Source organism: Rhamphochromis sp. 'chilingali', assembly GCF_963969265.1.
Source record: "Rhamphochromis sp. 'chilingali' genome assembly, chromosome: 9".
Lineage (NCBI taxonomy): Eukaryota > Metazoa > Chordata > Actinopteri > Cichliformes > Cichlidae > Rhamphochromis > Rhamphochromis sp. 'chilingali'.
Genome location: NC_137936.1, coordinates 25,171,473 through 25,196,091, shown reverse-complemented (window position 1 = coordinate 25,196,091; position 24,619 = coordinate 25,171,473). Strand labels below are relative to the sequence as shown.

The window sequence follows — 24,619 nt, the reverse complement described above, 5'->3', positions numbered from 1 at the left end:
ACGCAATCTTTACGGATGAGGCATTCGTATCCTTGCCTTTCAAAATAATTTCTCGACATCTTCACTTACATCTTTTTCTATCGCCTTTGAGTGAACTTATCACAATGTAAGCTTTGTTTTGCCTCTCTGGAAACTACATAAACTCTACCTTTAGTTAGCACACAGACTGTAGTGACATTTATCGACCTGTGTGAATCATTGCATTTGAAATTAGGCACCACTTGAAGGAAAAAACTTCAGAATTACCATGACCACAGCTTTACTGGTGCATGCATGAACATTACAAGGATAAGATGAAAAACAAAGATGTTTGCAGTAGTGTTTTACTGTCTCTGTGGTATCAGCTGAAAAAAACTGGGTGTTCGATTTGATTACTCATTGCATTTTTCTCCTCTTATTAAAAAAGGTCTATTTAGTAAACAGTTTTTGTTTTTAAAGGTTTTTCTTAGGTTAATTCATGCATCTTGGGTTAACAATGAAGGAGGGTTCATGTGATACACTGATATTATAAAGCTATTAAATGGACGATGTAGTGACACTGTTCCTGGTTCCAAGGTCAAGTATGACGTCAGATTTTAGACAGCGTGGATGAAAAAGTGGATGTCCTTTACATGTTCAAAATGAAAAAGGGAATGTTTAAAGAGAAAAGAAAAGAGTTGTATAAAATAAATCTATCATTACATATCAAGACTGAACAATTCAGGTGAAGAATTAAAGGTAACCTTTATTTTCTTAAAAGCATTAGCAGAAAATTAAAATGTTCTCATGTCATTCAAGGGCACAGAAAAACTGCCATTTTTACTTTTTCAGACTCTCCTCTGGATCGGTGTAGTGACAATCAAAAGGCAAAACAGTTGTGAATTTATTAAGATTTTATTAAGTTTGTCTGTAAATGATGATTTTACCACAGTCACCTCACTGGTCATTGCTGCAGTAAATCCTAAGGAATGATTCTCATGTCAGTTTAACCAAATAGTAATAGGAAGACATGAAGAAATACATAAATAATATTGATCATATTAACATATGATTATCTCATTATAGATCATATTTAAAGAATGGCACATTGTTTAATAAAATCATTCAATTAACATTTACAAACCAAAGCTATGATTCAGTTCATCATACCAACACTTCAAAAAAAAAAAAAAAAAAAAGCAAACCTTTTTGTTCCTGTTGTATCTAGTGGCAACAGTGGGTTATAAAAATAAATTACAGTGTAAATGTCAATATGATTTTTCACATGAAAAAATGTGTTATTACAAAATTTGTACAGTGCAGAGGTGTGATTCAAAAGTTCAGAAAACCTTTTTAAAGAAACAAAGAAAAAACAATAAAAACAACAAAGAAAAAACCAACAACATAAAAGATTTCAAGCTGGCCTCTGACCAATCCTTAGGATCACCATTCAGGGTCGCCACTGCTTTGATTTTTAAAGGCCAGTTCCCAGAACCTTTAGATCACACTCCACATGTTATACATAAAAATGTTGCCACAACTCTCAATGACATATGATACAAAATATTAAAAATATAAATTTGGACACTCGATAAGGAAGGTTTCTGAAAAGAAAAAAAAAGTTGAAAATACAGCAGAAAAATGTATTTTATAATCAATATTACCATATTGAGTTTTCCTTGGTTCTAACAGGTTTATAATACATAGCGCAGTTATCGTAATGCTGCATTTACTGCCTACATGAAAAACCCATATACAATATTTACAGTATCAGTACTTTGTAGAGGTCACAAACACTTCTGTATTGGGACAGCCAGATGGCTCAGATAAACACAGTGTTCAGGGTTTCAATTGATTGGATGCTTATTGCTTGACAAACTCCCTTCTGTCATTGTTTTTTAGTTACAGTTTACACCATCTGTATAATTCATACTGGCCTTAAAGTAACTAAGGTGTTAGATCTGTAAGAGTTTGTCAAGTAACTGTCAGTATTATTTTACTCAAAAAAGTTCTACAGCCTGAGGCCTTGACCACAAAATGTAATAATACAATGTAAGAGACAAAAACACTTGGTGTACAAAAACCTTTCATTTCCACTCTCTTCTTAATAAGTGCTCATTACAAAAGGATGAGTGTTTGCAAAATGGTGTTGCTTAAAACCATAACAGGCAATAGTCCCAAAAAGACTTTGATTTAAACATGAGGCACATTTGTGCAGGTGTAAATACCCTGTGCTGTCTTTTATTTAAAAGAAGAAGGATTTTCATAATAAATACACCATTATTTTTCTCCATGATTGTAAATGCAACATTTTAATGTGACAGAATTAATCAGGCATCAACTTCTCTCCCTTCTCCAACTATGGCATCAGAAACAGTCTACCGTATGCTAAAGGCACGTAAATTTTTTCACCACATGACAAATTTCCCAGCGATTCATCACATGAATATCAAGTATTCCACTAATAGCTCTGATATAAATTGTGATTAACAACAGATGTACGAATAGGTGGGGTTTAAAAAAGAGCTTTGTAATCAGACACAGTGAAAGCAGATAGCTCAATATACTCAGATGAAGGTAAACCTGAAAAAAATATGCTTCTTACTAATGAACTTTGGATGAGGAGCAATTTAAAATGTCAAATAATATGCTCAGTGCAAATGGCCACAAGAGAAATTTCAGAACTAGTCCTTGCTGTAGAGATGGGTTATCAGAACAAACATGAACAAGACAATCGTCAGAAGCAATAATATAGAAAATGAAATCATGGCCTAAACCATTTTCTTTAAGCAAAACTCCACATCCTCTCTGGTTCCATATTCTTATTTCTGACGTTTCTGTGGTTTCCTCTTCTGGTTTTGGACTGTAAATCAGATGATGAAGATGCCATCCCAAACTCAGGGAAACTACACATTTGTGCTCAGACTGTCTTTACGCAGTTTTTTTTACAATCACCTCTTGTTTGTGTGAATTCATTCAGGTTGTAGTTTTTGGTTGAATTCATCTCACTGGTTTATCTAGCCCGTTAGATGGGGACACAAAATAAATATCAGTGTTTTAAGGGGTTAAATTCCAAACAGACTGGAATGATGCAGCGCTACAGAGGATTGAGCCACTGGATTTAATGTTAGATTTTCCTTATAACTGTGTTAATTGTTAAATGCATCTGAGTTTGCTTCACTTTTCATGTTTATTCTAGAACACTGTGTTATCGAAGGATGATGGCAAGTTAAGCAGTTCAAGAGCCTTTTTCTCTGATTTGGTCAGAGGGAGGTCTTCGGCTGGAGTACATAAGATGGAGAACCTCTAACAAAGAAGAATATTGGTTTTAATAAAAGATGAAAGGAAACAGTTTTTTGGAAATTTATATTCATACACAAATAGCTCACCTGTCGCAGTGTACCAGGAGTGGTGCTCAGATTGTACAGCATCCAGAAGGGAACCATGAGCGTAGAGGAGAGTGTAAACCACCAGCCTAGAGCATAACCCCACCATGGATACTCTAGTGTGTTGTTGAACTTCAGTGGAGTGTATTTGACCAAGGAGAAAATAAACGTTCCCTGAAAATTACAATGGAAGAGGTAAATATGGAATAAATTACATACTACGTGGGGAATGGAAACCCATCTCATGAGGCTCCTAGTCCACAGTTTTTCTGCTTATGTTAACGCCAGTGGTGGCTCAGCGCTCTATGGTCATTGAGTCATTGAGTCAGCAGAGAGTCAGCAGAGTGTTGGAGACTTTTACACACTATGCAGTCAGCAACCTTGCTCTGTAACTTCATGTGGTCTGACGCCATCAGTTGCTGTGGTGCTTAACCTAACAATTTTCCAAAAGTAACACTTAGTCATGGAATATCTAGGAAGGAAGAAATTTCATGAATTTCATGACATGTTGCAAAGGTGGGACCCTATGACATTACCATGCTCAAATTCAGTAAGCTCTTCCCATTCATTCACAAATAATGGGAGACTGCATGGCTAGCTGCACACCCAAAACTGTTGGCTAGTAAATGCTAAAATGATACTTCCCCATCAAGGATTTTTGTCTTGGTTCATTACTAAAAATAACCAAATAATGTGATTTTACTTTGATGAATTATAAATGCTGGAACAAATACTGACATTTTTTACTTTCAGATGGAGAGTTTTTTTTTTTTACCAGCTCACAGAATTAATCCTAACTTAAGTAATGAAGTCAGTCAGAGTTAATAACATATTGCACTAACAGCTACCATTTAGGTCAGCAAAACTGATGATCACCTACTAGATAAGAGAGTTTGTCTCGATTAATAATGTCTGTCTGACATTACTGACATGTGCTGTGCAAGAATGGGCGGGAAGACCTGCAGAGCATTACTAACTTTTGCTGCAACTCACCGTGCAAATTACTGGAGTGACATATTTCAAACAGTACTTTATTAGGGGTAAAGGCTTGTATCCAATCATGTCCTCTAAGTTGTCATAAAATCGGTCTGCACCTGTGAAAAGATGGAAACACAGAGTTGAGGAAAAATTTGTTTCATTATGAAGACACTTTGATATTTTTGTAATTCATGAACTTACCATATACCCATCCAACACCTACAGACTGCAGTACGGCAATGAGAAGTAAAGTCATTCCACTGCAGGCATAGTAGTCAAACACCTGGAAGATGTATAGTCCACCCTGTGTGTGGAGCAGTTTCATTAGCTTTCGAGCTTTAGCATATAAAATAAATGCAGTTATTGTGACAAACATGTGACTTTTAAATTTGTTCTTACCTCTGTAACCATCACAAGGCCGATGAGGAAACTGACAACACTGACAGCAAGCAGCAAGAGTTTACGTCGGTGGCCGACATGGAAGAAGGCTGGATTCATGTCGGAAATGGCTGTTGTGAGAGCTTCCAAACCCACAAACTGAAACACAAACCTCTAAGTTATATACTTACCATTAAAAATGCATAATTTTTGCTCAAGATTAAACTGTTTTAATCTGCATCTCAATAGAGATCCTGCGCCAGGCCTGAGCCAGATAACAATCATATTTAGTGGAACGTAAGTAAGTTTAAAATTGTTTTTAAAAAAATTTAAATTTCCATTTCAATTTATTTCAGTTGTCCCTCCCCCTTCACCCCCCCCCCCCCCCCCCCCACCAAAAAACCCCAAAACAAAACAAAACAAAACAGAGCTTACCTCACTGTCCAGCCCCAGCAAGATGATCATAACGAAAAAAAATACTGCCCAGATCTGAGGAAAAGGCATCATGGCGACGGCTCGAGGATAGGCAATGAATGCCAAGCCAGGACCTGCAGAGAATAAGAGAATACAGTGGAAACGGAAGCCCAACCTGCTACTAACCAGTTATACCTAACAGAGGTCGGTGAGAGTATACACGCATATATTGATTGTAAGGTGTAAAGTGTAGCTGGCATTTATCCTCTTCTAAAAACAGATGAGAAACGCCATCCACTGCACATACAAAGACAAGCTTGTAACATTCTCCCATACGAACATGTAAATAATATTACATCCATAAATGCTGTCAGGTCTAAATTGTTCATTGTAAAGCTCCTTGTATCTTTTCACACTTTCTTTTATAAACTCACCTGACTCTGCCACTTTGGATATATCTGTGTTCTGCTCATATGCCATGAATCCAAGTGCAGAGAATATGGCAAAGCCAGCAACAAAGCTGGTCCCACTGTTCAGAAGGCACAAATACACACAATCCCTAAAATAAAAAGAGAACAAATTACATCAAATTATTTTGTATTAAAGTCAGTAAGGGTTTATAATAATAATAATAATAATGATAATGGATTGCATTTATATAGCGATTTTCGAGACCCTCAAAGCGCTTTACAATTCCACTATTCATTCACTCTCACATTCACACACTGGTGGAGGCAGCTACAGCTGTAGCCACAGCTGCCCTGGGGCAGACTGACAGAAGCGAGGCTGCCATATCGCGCCATCGGCCCTGTCATGGTCCTGAGTCTGACAACTCAGTGTTTTGTGTTTCTTTATATTATTCTATGTTCTTGTTTATTCTGTTATGTCTTTTGTTTAGGTTTGTTATGTGTTAGGGTTTTGTTTCATGCATGTCTGTGTTCCCTCTGTCTATCCATGGTGTCACTGTGTCTGCTCGTGAGTCTGTCTGTTAAGTTCAGTGTCTTGTCTGGTCCTCTGTGTCTGTTAGTTTCCTGTTTTATTCTGAAGGTCCTTGTCTCATGTGAGTGTGTTCAAATTACGTTTCCCCTGTCTCGTCATCTGTCCAGGTGTGTTCCCCTCCTGTCTCCCATCCCTTGATTACTGCTGTGTGTATTTAAGCCCTGTGTCTTCTCCCACATGTTGCCGGTTCGTCTGTGTTAATTCCCTGTGTTTCCTCCAGCGCTCCAGTTAGCGCTTCAGGTTTGTTTTGTTAGTTTTTTCCAGTTTAGGTTTTGTTTAGTTTCCTCCGCTCCTCTGCCGTTTCTGTTTGTATCTCCACCTTCTCAATAAAAACTCCCCTGTATCTCAGCTGCCTGCATCTTGGGTCCTCATTAAATTCCACACGGCTCATCCTGCAAGCCTTGATAGGCCCCTCTGGCCAACACCAGCAGGCGATAGGTGAAGTGTCTTGCCCAAGGACACAACGACCAAGACAGACAGAGCAGGGGATCGAACTGGCAACCTTCTGGTTACAAGATGAGCTTCCCAATCCCCTGAACCACGGTTTGCATGTTTCTTGCCTAACTGTGACACACAACCTGTTTTTTTCCATATCAGTAGCTCATGGCATGACACATGACTCAAGGGAGATATTTTTGGATAATGGTAAATAGAAGAAGAAAGTTATTAGTGTTAGTGAAAAGCATTAAAGAAACCTGCTTTTTCCAGTTTTGTCATAATGATTTTATATGTTTTATGTTACATTCTTCTTCTTTCATTAAAACTGTGATATTTTGTGATATTCTTACATTAAAAAACAAAAAACATTTTACTTACTTGTAGCAGTCATTGTTGTACTTATTATAGCTGCCAAGTGCAATTAGACACCCAATGCAAATAGCATAGGAATAAAATATTTGTGTGCCAGCATCCATCCACACCTGCAAAAGAAAAAAAGGTCATTTCTCCACCCCTACATTCAATTACATGAGAATTTTTTTTTTATTGTGTGTGTGTGTGTGTGTGTGTGTGTGTGTGTGTGTGTGTGTTGGACTGCACATAGTGCATCTGTACAGAACATTTGCTAATGTTTTACCCTATGTGACATCAGCAAAGCAATCATCTGCAAATGCACTGAAAGTTTTAACACAGTCTAACACACATAAGTAACCCATCACTGTTTGTAAGAAGTTTGATGATGCAACATGGTTATGCAGGAGTTAAAGAGTAAAACCACATTTTATTTAGAGTGGGAAGTCATGAATGGTGTTTGTACCTGGGGATCAGCGAGACGAGATGGATCTGGGTACAGGTAAAACTTGATCCCATCTATGGCCCCAGGCAACGTGAGTCCACGAACAAGCAACACCACCAGCATCACATATGGAAATGTGGCAGTAAAATAAACTACCTGCAGAGGAGGAATGATGTGGCCAAGTTATGAACATTCACTGCCGATATTATGTAATCACACTCACTCTGTGCTTCAGAACATACACCGAACACTGCTTAACCTCACATTGAAGCTTTAGTTTCACACAGTGTATCTCAAACTAAACACATGCTGCTGATTTTTTCTTTATTCTTGCCACCCAGGGAAAACTGCAGTTCACTACTCCTTAAGTCTAACGCACAGTTTAAATTTTCAAGAAAGCAAATTGCAGCTTTAGATTAAAGAAAATCTTTCTGACAGCTTCTTTTGCCTTTTTAATGCTGGCACAACACTGTTTGCAGCTAAATGCTGTCTGCACATTACCTTGTTCAAAATACTAAATCTTGCAGGATTTGCAGCTCTCAGCAAGTAACGTCATGTTCACCGTTTATTTAGTTGGCATGCTAACAGTTAATCAACAAATACAGAGTACATCTGCAGATGAAGAGGATCAAAAGAAGATCAGAAAACTGATTACAGTTCAACTTCATATCATGAAACTCACTGCTATCTGGCATAGATACTACTATCAAATCAGGTCTAAGTGCAACACTCCCATTTATTTTTAAATGGGGTAATCAAATTTAATTAGTAAGTATGTTTCAATGATTACATACCTTATATAACTATTTTAGCATAAAATCCAGCATATAGCCGTGTAAATCTTTCTGCTTTAGTGGTACAAAGAGTGCAACAAGTTGAAAGAGGAAGTTTTTACTGATATCACAGGTCTGCAACTTTGTATTCTGCTTTTGTATTTATTAAAAATAAACACCGTCATTGTTGCATAAAATACAATCTCTTATCTGCCCTGCCCTGGTGTGCGTATGTAGCTCATGTCCACCCTCAATAAATACATAAACAGTGACAATCAATGAATGGGAAGGAAAGGGGACAAAGGATAAAGCCAGGGAAGCAAAGATGATTACTAAGAAACATGTTTGTGGCATGTTCTTCATGATATTTCAGAAAGATACTTCATCTCCATCTATTTTAACCTGGCCTGCTGCTGGTTGTACCTTTAATTTAAGTGCAGTGGGAACAAAAGTTTGGGCTTAGCTTGATATCTTTGAATCATAAAGGACTGTAATAATGTTGGCTCATATTTATGGTTAGCCTTAAACTGTGTACAATCACATCCTGTCTCTAATAGGTAATTAAACTATAAAGATAGAGGCATGTTTGGTGTGTAACATATTACTGTGTTTTTAGGCACTAGCAGATTCTGTTATTTGTTACACTGTGTACCAGAAGGAAATAAAAGTATTAAGCCCATGTCTTACCTTCCCAGTAGACTTGACACCTTTCCACACACAAAAGTAACAGATGATCCAGGACAACAAAAGGCACAAAGCCAACTCCCATCGAATATTGCCCAACTCATTGATGCTTCCAGTTATATTCAAAACTCTTCGCCTGCAGTTGACAGTTAGTGATGGTCATAACTCACAAATGCCGATTCACTTGTCCAAATAATGCCTTAAAAGTTTTTGGATTTTGGAAAAGTTACTCACTCCCAAAACTCTCTCACTGGTGAAGTTGCATTTTCATGTACAGTCATGTTGAAATAATCAGCCTTTCTGTCAAATTCCACACAGGTTTCTGAGAAATGTCAACAAGTGAATTAAAGCACAAACAAAGAAAGGTCATATAACACATCTTGTCAAAGCCTTGGTCTGTGTTAACAAAGATCTTCAGTTACATTTTGGTATTTTGTTTTCTTTTTTATTCTTACATATAAGCTGTGCTAGTGTTCTACTGATTTTTACTACATAAGCTTTTCTATTCACATAACAAATTGGTTCTTCATTTGTAGTTTGCTATATTAAATAAAACGTGTGACTACAGAAGGTGTTTTCTACTTTATGTTTGCTGAAGGAGGGGGTGGAGGGATTATTTCAGTGTCTCCACCAATTACATAAAAAAAACAATAAATAATAAAAATCTAAGTTTGTGTGACTGCATTAGATTGCTGACAGTTGTTTATTTGTGTGCGTGTGTGATTGTTGTTCACTGGCTTTAGTATTCTGTCCCCCTGAGAGGGAAACTCACTTGCGTGAAGTGCTGAATAAAGCCACAAGGTGGTGCCTCTTTCATTTTACTGGGTTGAAAGAGAAGGTTGAGAGTTTTACTCAGTTACCAAGTGGTGCTGCAAGCATTCCCACTAAATTAATGGCAATGACCAGTAGTTGACTTGACTATGGCCAACTGGAAAGTGCTGTGGTGAGTAAAGACTTTGTTGGTGTTGCCATAAAATTGTTATCAGTTTGCTGGTGTACACCAAGTAAGGCTTTTCTGTGGTTCTCATAACTAGATTTTAAGTAAGCATACACCTATTTTTATTTATTTATTAAGAATATTTATATGTGGCATCCCATGACAGTACCATTCATAGGATGCCACATTCAGTGAGCTCTTTGGAACCACCCATTCTTTCACAAATGTTGTAAGGGCAGGCGGCATGGCTAGGTGTAGCCCAATACTTTTGTCCATATAGTGCATGTAGCAGCTAGCTACATGGTAAAAAGATACTTCCGAATAAAATGTTTTTTCCTGAGGAGGTTTGGATCTCTGCAGTTACTGAGTCAGCAGAGTGTTGGTGACTTTTAAACCTAAAAGCCTCCATACCTGATGGCCCTGCTCTGTAACTTTACGTGGATGAGCTGCTCTGTTTCCCAAACATTTCCACTTTCCAATAATTCCACTTATAGTTGTCTGTGGAATACCTACATGAGAAGAAGCGGCACTTGGTACACTGGTGTTATGTTATGACACTCAGTGAGCTCTTTAGAATGTGCCATTCTTTCAAAAATTATTTGCAAAGACAGACTGCATAATTAGGTGCTTGATTTTATACACCTGTGGCAATGGGACTGAAAACTGAAGTGTGGCCTGCAATTTTTTTTATCCATATACTGTATAAAGCAATGTAAAATTGTCAGTGCTAAAATACACTTAAATTTTTCAACTGCTATTATTAATAAATATCAGCATGAGTGAAGAATACTGAGTGCTAGTCCTTCATAAGATAAAATGTTTCCAGCCTTTGCTCTATAGACACAAAAAAACCCTCAGTGCCAACATTGTGCCAGAATCGAATAAAACCCTCAAACAGCCAATTTTATGACATTAAAAGCAACCTAACCTGTAAAAAATGGAAACCAGCTAGTATCATGATGAGTCCCCCAAAGCTTGTTAAAATGCAGTGAGTCATAATTGCTCTCATGATGTTTAGCTACTTCTTTGTTTTTGCATTTCTAATCACATAGTGGGACTTACCAGTGTTCCAGCTGTTTTTGCAGCTTGCCCAGGGAAGCTCAGAATTGAAAGAGGAGAAGAGATATAGGAATGCCCAGGCTAATATGATAATGTAATAAATGCTGGAGTATAAAACAACCACTTCACTGCAATAACCAAGGCCTGAAAAACAACAAAAAGGGAACAAATTAAACACTTAAAAGGAGGCAAATTCACATACATATAGAATAATTAAAGAAACGCACTGTGTCCAGTATGTTAATATAAATACTTGTTAACAACCCAACGCACTTTGAAAAATAAATACATATTTAAATGATGGCATATATTTAAATTACATAAACGAGGTTTTGTGCCAAAGTAAATGTAGTGCAGTGAACAATTGTAGAGGGGAAACGCAGACAACAAGTAAGAAAGGAGCTAATAGTATACAAGTCCCCTGGCTGGCAATCAAAGAAGAGGTAATGTTCAACCAGTGTAAGTAATGTGAAAGATGAAACCCCTGATGCAGATCTGCGAGTTTCTTAAAAAAGCTTTTGTCTTTCCAATAATCAGAAAAGGAGCTTTGTTAAACTTTAAAGTTTAAGTTTGTTACACAACTGTTGCATAAGTGTCAGACTCAAAACTCAGGTTTCCTGGAATACAGCATCTGATCGTTTACAGTATAATGTTCTAGGGGGAAAATAGTTTTGTAAGAAAATGAGGAATTATAATAAAAATTCATAATTTCTCATCAAATGCTACAACAGCAGGAAAATGTGAGTAAAATGTGCAGTTTGTGATTAAAATATGCATTTAAAAACATACTAATATTTTCCACAGGTTTTCTATTTATAATTAGATTCAGCTTCATTAATTAATTAAAGACCTTGTCATAGCTTGTTAGCATACAGTATGATCTTAACTTCTTTATTGGTAGTCTGATAAATGAAAACTTCCAAAAAAATTTTAAGAGAGAGATTTTTACCTTCAAAAAGGGGGCAAATTTTCTTCCAGCAGGTAATCCCTCCCTGCTTCGTGTACTGGCCAAGAGACGTCTCCAGCAGAAACAAGGGTATGCCGCAGGCGAAGAGGAAGAGTATATACGGGATGAAGAACACCCCTGGACAAAATCCAAAGTTGCACCACATAAGTTGTTTGTATTGATCGATTCAACTGTTTTATTAATCCAGGGTTATCACACTGACACAGGTCAATCCCGGGGGAGATCAACACTGGCTTACTTTGCATCTAATCTCTAAATAAGATAGACATTGTTTTAGTTCATTTTAAAAAGACCTTTCTTTTAAAACTTAATTTGTGTTTTGTTACTTTCTGAAATATTTTTCTTCCAAATGTAATTATTTTTGGAAATCTAAAAATACTCCAGGCTTTGTCTCGCTGTGTGGAGTTTGCATGTTCTGTTTGTGCCTGGGTGCCAGAGGGAAAACTTTGCCCTCTGGGTAATCTGGCTTCCACCAACAGTCCAAAGACATGCTTGTTAGGTTAATTGGTGACTAGTGTGAATGTGAGCATGAATGGTTGTCTCTTTGTGTTAGCCCTGTGATAATCTGGCAGCATGTGCGGGATGCATTCTGCCTCTCTCTCAGTGACAGCTGGGATAGACTCCAGACTCCCTACAACCCTGAATTGGATAAAAAGTTAAGAAACTAGATGGATTCACTTGATTATCTTTTCCTAACTATGATGTAAATTCCTTTAAAACGATCTTTCTCTGCCACTCTACACAAATGTCAAACTGACAGGATTTTTAAACAAATGCAGCTAAGATAGAATTAAAAATGAAAAACAGATTAAAGTAACTGTGTCGATTATGTTCCTTTGAGTTCTTTTAAATTGATATATTTTGAACTAAAATATAAAATTTGGCTTAGTTATACAGAAATAAACAAAAGGGAAGCTGACACAGAAATGCAGTTCCTCCAAATTTATTTTTAAAAGGCCCAAAGGAAACATTAACAGCCTAATATAAACAGTGGTTCTGGGCTCTGTAGTTAAGTTCATGTAATCAGCTAATTAACATTAACATTAAAAAATATGTATAATTATGGGGATGGCTGCTGAACTATCACTTAGTTATGCTGCTATAGAATCAGGATGCTGGGCGAGTGAGCAAGTTTATCTTCTCTCTTCTATAGTTTGTGTTTTGTTCTGCCTCGTTAAGCCCTTTTTTTTCTTTTCTCTTTACCATCACCCCAAACCGCCTGAGGCCAATGGATGCCCCTCCCCGAGTTTGGTTCTGCCGCTTTCTTCTGTTAAAATGGAGTTCCTTCCCACTGCCACCCAATGCTTACTTCACAGGGTGGTCCCCTGTGGAGTTTTCTCTCTAACATTGTAAGGTCTTCACCTTAAAAGTTCCCTGAGGTGAATGTTTTGTGATTTGTTGCAACATAAATAAAACTGAATTGAAAAAAGCTGAATTCAACTGAAAGTTGTACTGAAAGAGATTCTGAGAATGTGTTTAATTTAACCCTTTTAACCATTAAGTATAAATACATACAGTTCAGTACAATGCATCTTGCTGATAAAGTCTATCACCCATTGTTAGAGATAGCTTATAACTTATGGGGTCTTTAAGGAAGCTCCAGACTTCAAAACAGCTTTCTGCAAACCAGTGATCCCAAGTTCATTATTTGGAGACGGTAAAACTGGAAAAGAGGAGCTAAATAGGTAGACAGCCACAGCACAATATAGTGTCTGTTTGTTCACTATTTTGATACTCACCTCCTCCATTTTTGTAGCATAGGTAAGGAAACCGCCACACATTTCCCAGCCCTATGATCTGCCCAGCAACAGCCAAGAGGAACTCAATTTTGCTAGACCACTGTCCTCTCGTATGGGTGCTGGGTTCAGGTTCGGCTGTGCCCTTATCCAGCTTGAAGTTGTCATCTGGATCATGGGGCTTTTCCATTATCCTTTAACAAGAAGGGAAGAAAGCCCATTTAGGTACATTTGATCACATTTTTGACCAAAACAGATGATTTGGAAGGCGCAAAATTTGATATTCCAGAGACCATCTGGTTATCTGCACACATCAGTGCCAAGTAAGCCACACAATAACAAAATCACCAATCACTTCAGGAATAGTGATGTGAGTTAATTACAGGACATTAGCGTTCATTATCAGCACAATGCCAGCAGTCTTGCTGCATTAGGTCAGAAAAGGGTCGGTGCAGCTTGGTATGAGAATAAATCTTTTCATCAATGTTGCTTTTGTGTGGCTGGCTAGGATTTGATGTGGGAGTGAAGCAGACAGACTGGAAAATATGTGTGCTACGACAGTAGTAAGAAGGTTCAAATGCTGAGATGCTAAAAAACAGCTTTTCTAAAGTATTTTATGGATCATTTAATGAGCCAACCAAGAGAAAAAAAACTAACACTAGATGCTGGAGTATGGCAATTACAGTATGTGTTGCTTTTATGTGGCAGGTAAACACTAGAATAGCAAAAGAAAAGCTTTATAGTCTTTAAAGCTTGTGTACAGGAAAGCTTGTCTAATCACTATGGATACTAAAACCTAATCTTCCTGGCTAATGCCAACATTGTTATTTTTGAGTAAAAAAATGTGTGATAAATGGATATGTCCATAATTATTATGAAATGTAAATAAAATCTTTTTTTTTTCATATTGTGCTCACAGTCATGTATATTCTGATAAAAATAGTTGAATATTTTGCAGTCAGTTCTCTTAGATATGTCACAATATGGAAAATTCTAGATGACCTGAAATCAAGTTGAACTTCTTGCAGTGTAAGTGTTGGTTGTTCGGTATGGGTGTGGATGCAGTAGCTAGACAATTGTATATGAATGACACCTAGCTCTGACGTAATCTGAATTTACAGAATTGTAGTAACAGGCTTTTTAACTCGAAGGCTGTAAGGCTGAAACAGAACACATGTGCCTTTCTGATGCTGTGCAGATTTTAGCATTGTGAGGACTGTGTGGCTGGTTTCACAGCTTTAGTTTGTTCTTTGTTGTCCAGATTAGTCGATGAGTTCAACTCGAAGCATTTTCTGAACACTTTGGTTTCTTTTTACTCAGAGAAGCCATGTGATCCTAAACGGATCCATATTTTGGTGTTGGGCTCTGAACTAAGGCATATATCAATGGGGGAAAAATTGCTCAGCTATCATATTAGAATTTTGCAAAATGTCTGATAAGTAAAAGCACAGGACTTTTCCTTTTTGATAAATTTCTAGTTTGGACCAGACTGAATGACCCTGAACGATGTCTTATTTATGCCATGGATAACCCAGCCCAGACTTCCCATGACATACTGAGAACTATCAAACTCTTTTCTTTTACTTCATATAAATGTTCAAATATGCTGCTACTGCATTAATGCTCCTTATATTTCTCATCTCTTTTCTCTCACTCCAATAGGTTGTGGCAGATTGCAGCTAATCATAGGTCTTGTTCAATTAACATTAATAAAAGATTATATAGCATTGACTATAAAATTATAACACGGTATAAATTAATGGTTCGCATAACCTTTTTCTGTCTTCTTTTGCCTTCTCTGCAACATTTCTGTCTCCTTTGCGTGAGAAGAGACCGAGATAAAAGGAAGATAATACTACTCACGCCAACTTTAACTCCCTAACAAGTCTTATGATAATAGTTTTACTTAGTGATGGGATTAAACATTCAGTGGGACTAATTTATCAGTTAGTTTTGTTCCCTTAATTCTCTGTTCAGTTAGTGACGTCACTGCAAACTGCTGAAAACTAATGTTCTAACTTTATGTGGTCTTTGTTGGCATCGCCTTCTGACTGTTAGCTCAGCTGAGTCATAGTTCAGCAACGTTACCAAAGTGAAGTCATCGTGTGTGCTGTGATTATATTTTTATAGACCTGGACTTTAAAAACAACCTGGGTGGAAGTTACTCAGGGGGCTGACACTATTGCTTAAGAAGATTCAGGGCCAGTTTATCCACAGCATGTGTACAAATGCTTTCATCAACTATAAGGTGCAAATAAACATATCTTTATGTCTTTGAGAATAGTAAAATGCATGTTTTTGAAAGAACTTTATTTACTGTAAAAAAAAAAAATCAAAGATAATAGAAAGTTTATAGTTTATAGAAAGGCTACAGTGTAGTCAGGCATAATATAATATTCACCTGATTCACTACTATACAGGGTGGGCCATTTATATGGATACACCGTAATAAAATGGGAATAGTTGGTGATATTAAAGTCCTGTTTGTGGCACATTAGTATATGTGAGGGGGCAAACTCCTCAAGATGGGTGGTGACCATGGTGGCCATTTAGGCCATTGTTTTTCTTGTGACATTACCATTAAGTTTGGTGTGTCACATGGCCCTCTTCCTATTGGAAAAAACAAAAGTTGTATCCAAGATGGTCGATTCACGAGCTTAAATATAGAGTGCACTGGTAGAATTTTAAGGTGTAATTTTATCTAAGGATAAATTAAGAATGATATTGCTCAGTTAAGTTGCAGTTTACATCAAGCACCTGCCAAAGTCATTCTCACAGAATAACACACAATTTTTTGCCTCCATCATCACGACAGGGGATGTTAAATCCAATCAGATTGGATTCAGTCTATTCTGATTTAATTGAACAAATTTTGTAAAGAATTTCCCATGAACTGTTTAGGAATTACAATTATTTTTAGACAGAGCCCCCCAGTTCAACAGACTCAAAATTAACTGGGCAAACTAACAAAATTATAAATATAGGGACTGTTTTAAATACTTGGATGAAAATCCTTTGGAGCCAGTGCTTGGATTAAGATTAGAACCAATGAACTTCACTGAATGTTGTGTTTCTGCCAAGGTGTTTACTGCAGCTGCTTTCAGTTGCTTGTGGGTCTTCCTGTCTTTAGTTCTGTCTTCATCAACTGAAAGGCATGCCAGAACATGAGCTGCATCATTTTTAAACCGATAACATGGCCTGGCCTTTTATGTACACTTAAAGTTAAACTTCATTTCATACGTCCAAAGTCTAATCTGGTCATCTTGCTCAAGTGTTATCAGTACCTTATTTTAAACTCTGAATTTACATTCACTGAAAGCATCACTTGATTGTAGACCTTGAGTATGATAGATTTATCTCCTCAGTGTTATTGACTTAGCTACATGTTGCAAAGCTGTTTTTTCCTAACAATGGAAAGAATGTTCCAGGTTGTTCCATAAATGAAATTTTCCCTCTGACAGGTTTATTTTAATTTCCCAGCCTAATGATGGTCTTCTTTAGTTGCACTGATTTCACTTTGTACCTCACATTGAGAGTACAATGAAACAAAACTAAATGACTAAATGGAAGCCGACATTTGGCCATTTAAAAATAAATGTTACAAAATTGTAAAATTGTAATGTTACAAAATTGTAATCAGTTCATTAGTAAGTCCAAGTGAACATTTGTGCCGGACATAATAAAACTGACTCCAGGAGTTCCCGAGATATCACATTTAGAAGAATGGGACAGGTGTGAGGTCATAATTATATTGACCTTTGACCATTAAAATCTAATCAGTCCTTCCATGCATCCAAGTAAGCTTTATCTGTGTTTCAAGAGTTAACAAATGTGACAGAATGAGATATGCATATATGCACCACCTACATCGAGGGCACACGGATTAGAAAAGCATGGCTGAGTGGTTGCAAAGAAAGGGAGAGTAGTGTTGACTGAAGAGGAATGGGCATTATAGTGGGGATACAGGACAGCTACAAGTACCTGGGTATCCCACAGGCCAACAGAGACTTTGGTGAAGATCCATGAATGTCAACCACGGATTTGAGGTGTGTCAGAACCATTCAGTATGAAACATAGGAGTCTGTGAATACATTAGGAAGATGTATCTCAGGCCCTCTAAGATGAGCTGCTTCAAGCAGTGGAGGAGAAGGAAGTATCATGGAAGACCAAGCTGCTGCATGGCATGTAGCATCCACAGATAGAAGAAGTGGCAGATAACAAAGAATCTTAATATTTGCTAGAAAAGGCTGCCTTAAAAGGACAGCACAGAACAGAAAGGAGTCTGCCACAACTAACAAGATCCAAGTTGGAGACTGAGCAAAAATGCCCCAGAGACCGTCCAGTGCACAGTAGCAGAATTTAAGATGCAAGGATACAGTGAGAAAAAACAACCAAGTGGCTGAGAAAGTCTACAGGAACATCTGTGCCACATATGGATTAGAAGTCCCCAGTTTCTAAATAAATAACAGGGCTCAGACCCAGTGGGTCTTTGAGTTTCTGACAGACAAGCAGCTGTTGACAAACCAACCATATGCAGAATGATTGTTGACAAGAAACAGAACACCGCAGGTGTGATAGATGCAGCAATCCCAGATGACAGCAACATCAGAAAGAAGGAGAAAAATAAGTCAGTACCGGAGGCTGAAGAAACAACTAAAGTACATGGAACCACTTTGGTAACATCCAAAATGGTCCCAGTGGTAACAGGAGGGTTAGCAGCTGGAAAGGTGGCTGCAACAGATTCCAGACACACAAAAAGAACATAGTCCTAGGAACAGCTAGGGTACTTCACAGGCCTCCCAGAGGATCTGAACTTCAAGACAGATACCAACTGCATATATACACATATATATACATACTGTCACTATACACATTGTACACTGACAACAGCAGTTTTGATTTTAGAAAAAAGAAAAACTTATCATACCCTATATCACTACCTGCTGCAAACATTATCTAGAAGAAAAAACAATTTCATTATCTTTTACAGTTTTGTCCAAGTAACCCTTTCAGCGCTTATTATTATGCAAGCTGTTCCAATATTTGCGCAATAGTGGTGGGTGTATTTGGTAGCTTTTTGTAGCCATGATCACAGAGCAGCTGAGATGTTACGCTAAAGGGGAAATAACTAAACCTCGCTGCAGCGTAACCGGTAACCTTTGCCCTACATTATACAGCAACAAGCTCTAAGGCTTAACTGCAGCTATAAACACTAATTTGTTTACTGTAGGGGAAAGTACAACAGCAGAAGAGTCCACTCACACTCAAAACAAAGAAGAAGCATAAAGAAAAACTTCACATAACGTAAAGGAATACCTAGGGAAAAAAATGTCTCACGTCTGCAGTAATTCTTTATGTTTCCATTCCGGGTTAACTCATCAGGAGCTTTCTGAGTCAAATACTAATGGTCCAGATCTTCCAGTCTCAACAAGACAAGTGCAATTCCCAGAAGTGACCGCAAGTGAGTCCATGAGTGGAGAAGTGACAGTGTGAGCGGTGACAATGACAGACAACCAAAAGGAACCACAGGGACAGAGAAAGGAGGCGGGTTGTTTCTGAATGACGAGGCGGAGGCTGTTCCCTAGACCACATGGCCTCTCAGTAAAGGCAACTGGAGGCGGCTGGTTGGTTTGCATGTTAGCCATGCTAAGCTGCATAGGTGCCTCTGTTTGGATCATACGTCGTCGTCAGTGAATGCACCAGCGCTCTGGTCGTGAAAGCGAGTTTGTTTCTCGGTGCCTCAGCGACACCATGAGGTCGATAGCATGAACAACAGGTGAAGCAAATCGCAAGATTTAAACCTTCCCTAAGCTGGGCAGACACTGCGATTTTTTTCAGTCGCGCGATTCAGCTCCTGCTCAAACTGTACGATTGCATCGCAGGGGTTAGAAGTTCATAGGTGACGATGCAGGGTCTCACACTATACGGCCCGATGCTCTGATGCGACCTGAGTGCTCACACTGTGCGTACATAAATGAAGGTTATAATAGAAATTCTGTCGCTCGCTCTCCCTCTCCGTCAACTTTGCTAAATTGCTAATGAAAAACATTGATCAGGCAGCTGTGATTGAGCAGCAGTGTAGATCCAACTATTTTCACGGTTGTTGTGTCGTGATCATTTTGTGAGGCCACATCGAAAAGGCTCGGATGAGCTTTCCAAAGTTCTACAAGTTGTGCCTCCATCGCTTGTGTCCAGATCACACGCTGCACTGTCGTGCTGCGCCGTCTTTTTCGTTGACATTTGTGTTTGCGCGTGTGCAGTGTGACAAACTGCGGTGACACCCTCGCGACCAAGCGATTGATGATCGGGAGCTCGTCGTGAGGTGTTAATCGCGTCTCGTTACCCCACGTATACTACACGATGCACGACGCACGATGAAGGCCAAAATCGGGCCGATCGCCAAAACGGTCGCACGACTCAAAAATCGGCTCAAAATGGGCCAAAAATCGCAGCCCAGCATAATGCAGGGAGTATAAAGAAAGACAATTTAGTTTTGATTGAGCGGCAGAAAAAAGTCAAACTTCACTCATAAGAAACGGAATTGTAATCATACAGGGTTTAATCATTAATTAGGTTTCCTAAGAGGCCACGTGAAAAAACTAACTGTTGTGAAGGGCCCCACTAGAAAGCTGAACTCACTTTTGCTCACCGTTAGATTATTGGCCCTTCACAACAGTCACAGTTTCTCATTTGTGTCTCTGTGAAAGTTTACTCCCCACCCCAGATTTAATCACTATCAGTATCAGCTCCCAGCTCATTTTAGAGACATGCCAGGTTTTCTTATTGAGATGGGAGTTTTGTTCAAAATTCAGCCAAGTTTCAAGAATTGATTTTGCTTTTTGAAAATCTTTAGATATAGTTTTTATTTGGTTCAGTTTTCTTTTAGTTATAATAATTATTCTTATACCGGGGTGTGAGTCGAGGAAGTGCTTGGAATGATGAACCCGTTTCACTAAACTATAAACTGTTGATAAATAAAGGAAAATACTATGGAGGACCACAAGAGCCACGCGCATCGAAATAAAGAATTCTGTGCTTAATTAATGAATTGTAGAATAAATTCTGCATTTGTAAATTCATGAAATACAAGGTGTTGAGTCACTCATCAAACCATTTAAGTACCATTCAATGCCCACTACTGAAGTGACCTTGGATACGGTGCAATGTTATTTTGGAAGTCTAAAGAAAATAATTAAGAACAGCTTTTTAAACATTTTTTCTTTTAGCAGTGACCTCAAGTACATGTGAAAAAATTCAGTAAAACAGAAACCAGAGCTATCACATCCCGTTTAATCCGCGTTTAATGATTAGGAAACATGAAGTCAGTATCTGCTATTGTGTAGTATACACTCCTCTAGTCATTTTCTCCCGCTGCCCTTGTTTCTTGTTTTTTCTCAGGACACTTTCCACTAACCGGCCCTTTAGCTCCACAGCTGTCAGCTGTTCAGACTGCTGTGAAGTCAGGGCACAGCAACAGTCCCGAAACACACGATGTCTTTTGTTTTACTGACCTTTCTTTGATAATGAAAGGAGTGTTCATATTTATCTGCAGTGAATTAGTCACTGATTGTTTAGCTTATGTGTTAGGTGAGCACTTATATGCATAGTAGAGATGGTCCGATCCGATATCACGTATCGGTATCGGTCCGATACTGACGTAAATTACTGAATCAGATATCTATTGATAAGCTGTTGTTAGAATTTATTTAATATTACTTTCTACACCAGGATCCTTTTCTACGTAGCTGACGGCTGGTAACTGTGCAGGGGCGGATCTAGCAAAGTTTAGCCAGGGGGCCCGATAGGGCATTAACAGTGAAAAGGGGGGCACAAAGACATACTTTTCTTTCTTATTCTCATTTAAAATGTCTAGCTTTTTAATAAATAATTATCTGAATCTTAACCCAAAGTTTTAATCTTATGTAAAATATATAGAAGTCCATTACTCTGTATATAGTAACTGTTAAGTCTAATATACCCTAGTAAGCTATAGTACTTTTTCCTTTGGGAAGGTACGATATGTGAAGTCTGCAATTCTGTTGAAGAAAGATGTTGAATCTATTTAATTATTCTTGAAAAATAATTTATTTTGTGCATTTTTTCCCCACATTGCATCAAATTAAAGTTGATTATGTCGATTAAGAATCATGAGGTGGAGGGTGGGGGGTGGTTCCCTATTTATTTTTTTTGCTGGGAGTTTGCAACCCTATTAGTTAGCTTGCTTAATATTTCTGCTACGTACTCTTTAAAATACCAGAATAGGGAGGATGGAGTAGGTTTAAGTTGATTAGATCAGTATTGCTGAACTATGAAATATTTTGGGTGCAGTGTATTTTTTACATTCAGGTATAACAGAATAGCTTTAGTGTTGTTGTTTATTTAAACTTGAGCATTAACTTATACAAAATGCAGCAATATATTAAAAAAACAGTTTTATTGATTAAAAAATACACTATATTATATAGTGTATTTTCATATCGGTATCGGCAGATATCCAAATTTATGATATCGGTATCGGTATTGGACATAAAAAAGTGGTATCGTGCCATCTCTAATACACAGTCCTGAAAAACTGGCCACATTTAAACTGTTAATTTAGTGCCTTTAGAACACATTTGGAGAGGTTTGAGTGAAAGCTATCTGAAGTAAAAACCCCAACAGTGACTGTTCTGAAACAAAATACAAAAATTTTGTTTACCTGCGATCAACAGAATAAAAAAACATCAAACCTGTTGTTGTACATTAAGAAATAGTACCATATATGAACATCTAACTCCCAATAAATCAAATCACTCAAATCAAATTCTCAGCTTTTCATTACTATTTAAGTCCAGATCGAACAAAATTAATCCGAACTCAAGAATGTGAGTTTTCCTGAATGTGAGTTCTAACTGAAGCAGAACAACAATCATTTAACAGCTTTACATTTGTTAAGCAGTTATACTTTTATTCAAAATGTTTTAAAAAATTACATTCACTAGTTAAAATGATTTGCATAGTTTTGTGTTGACCACATCACGGGTTAAAGTTGGTTCAAGATGGTTAAAGCAGGTTAAAGTTATTCAGTTTTAGAAACATCAGAGCGGCAAGAGTTTCTAGGAAGTTTCTGGATCTTATACTCACAGTTTGTTGTCTTCTGAGGTCACTTGTGGAAGTCCCGCTTTTTCAGTTTGAAACACACCTTGTCTCTTCAGACAGAACTAACGTTTTTCTGTGTGCCCCTGGCAGAAGAGCCTTTAATAACCACCCTAGATTTATTTTGGACAAATCATTGTTGGGGTTGTTAATGAATCATCATTGGCGACGTGTTTCAAAGTGAGGGCTACTTGAGTTCAAAGAAACACAGCTGTCTCCTGATTTAACAGGACCAGTCTCACTTTGATCAAGCTCTTGCACATAGGTATTTAATTTCACTTCATGTTTATCATGTTCACTACATGTTATTTGTATTTAACACAAACACACCTTTTGACCAAAATACAGCATGCAGGAGGCAGTAGGTTTCTGGAAAAAATCTTGATAGAGTAGCTAAAAGAAAATAATAGTGCACGATTCTCTTTAAAAGAAAATAAATTTTTTTTTATTTTTGTTTTTTATAGTACTAAGGATAATGAATCCTTTATTCCTCAAATTTAATAGCTATATCATATATAGACCCAAGCTTGTTGTTGGACAGGTCATTTCTCATTAGAATTAAATGATTAAATTAAAAAGACAGCTTAGAAAAAACTAAAAATAGGCCTTAAGCTAAATCCTTTGCATACCCACTAATTTTAAGCTTTTCTTGGTATAAGTTAGCATTAATGCTGTGTTAAAAATTATATTTTACTATAGCACAAAAAACTTGTACACTGAGTACAAAAAGATTTATACATCTGTGATCTGTTTAAAAATACGTACTGAAGTTTTCTGACACGTGCTTCACCACACTACAATGATGGAAGACCATAGACTGCGACCTCTCTGTGACCTTCAACTGTCCTCACGTTGTATGAGTGATGACTGTCTTTACGGCAGAAGTATTTTGTTGTTATTCTTTAACCAAAGCTCCTTCCCTTCTTTGGGAAACTTGGGGAGATTGTTTCATTATAAACTGTCTGACTTTAGTTCATGCCCCATCTCTTCTTTTAACATTTCCAGTGTGAATACCCTCAACTGAACTTAAGATTAATTTTGTATGGGATTTTCACATGTGTCCTGTTTAGATAAAGCATCTCTCAGTGAGCAGGGAGAGCATGGAGGATTAAAATTGCCCCTTTGCCATGGTCACAGATCGCTTGTGGTGGTTAGACTCAAGTGCAGGACACAAGCAGACTTATGGCTCAGCCACATTAGAGCAAAAAGATGACATCTTCCTTGCAACTAGGAATTATCTGATTGTCCAGACTGCATTACATTTTTTGCTTTTGGCAGCTGATTGTAAGTGTTCCAATATTTGGCACTATTTGGTTCCAATATACTCACTTTGAAGATAATTATTGACACTGTCCTGGTCTTTTAACCAACCGCTTCAAAGGGAAGATCACAAATTCATTACACATGGCTGCAATACTTTTGGTCATACTACAGACGCCAAGCACTGTTTTCTCTAGAAAGAATGTAGCATTAGACCTTGCAATTTTGTAACTTAATCTGAAGTTAGTTAGTTAATACAGTAAACCCAGGAACTGAAAAGCCACACAAAACCGTGGATCCATTTCAGGAAGAACCAAACTGTCATCTAATTTGAAAATTCCTGCAATGCTTTGCATTTCGTATATGAGACTTTAAATGCAAACTATTCTGACTGATATGCAAGCAACATTTTTCACACCTAACAATGAACAAATATTCAGCTATTCACCTGAATCTTAGGTACGCACATAGTTACATAGATAACTATATTTGAGACCAACATTTATGATGAGAAAACAACTCCTCTGATGTTTATTTTCTGAGACATGATATCTTCTTTTTAGTCCTCTTGTTACGAAAGGTCACGTGAGAGAAAGGAGGGGAAAAAAACCTGCCACGTGCAGCCTTCGAACTGAGCTGAAGGTTGGTTTTCTGTGAAATCACTAACAATACATTCCATAATGTAGCAACACCTTTAGCACCTGTGCAAAAAAAAAAAATA

The 24,619-nt window shown here is 37.6% G+C and overlaps 1 protein-coding gene across 4 annotated transcripts; it reads right to left on the bottom strand.

The window, feature by feature from the left end:
* Nucleotides 1-859: 859 nt before the first annotated feature.
* Nucleotides 860-19,171, bottom strand: LOC308402452 (sodium- and chloride-dependent GABA transporter 2-like). Of its 4 annotated transcripts, none has more exons than XM_080891325.1 (16): nt 18,841-19,171; nt 17,485-17,510; nt 13,507-13,697; nt 11,750-11,884; nt 10,804-10,944; nt 9,039-9,126; nt 8,808-8,940; nt 7,369-7,503; nt 6,930-7,033; nt 5,549-5,673; nt 5,136-5,248; nt 4,722-4,859; nt 4,524-4,626; nt 4,338-4,438; nt 3,348-3,518; nt 860-3,264 (listed from the first exon to the last, which is right to left on the bottom strand). In XM_080891325.1, exons 3-16 carry the CDS (start codon nt 13,691-13,693, stop codon nt 3,154-3,156), a joined length of 1,785 nt encoding a protein of 594 aa, XP_080747451.1. In that variant the 5' UTR covers nt 13,694-13,697; nt 17,485-17,510; nt 18,841-19,171; the 3' UTR covers nt 860-3,153. The 4 variants fall into 4 exon arrangements, with proteins under 4 accessions (XP_080747451.1, XP_080747449.1, XP_080747448.1 ...); XM_080891323.1 differs by having other exon boundaries at nt 18,820-19,170; XM_080891322.1 differs by lacking the exon at nt 17,485-17,510 and having other exon boundaries at nt 18,820-19,170.
* Between the last annotated feature and the right edge of the window lie 5,448 nt (nt 19,172-24,619).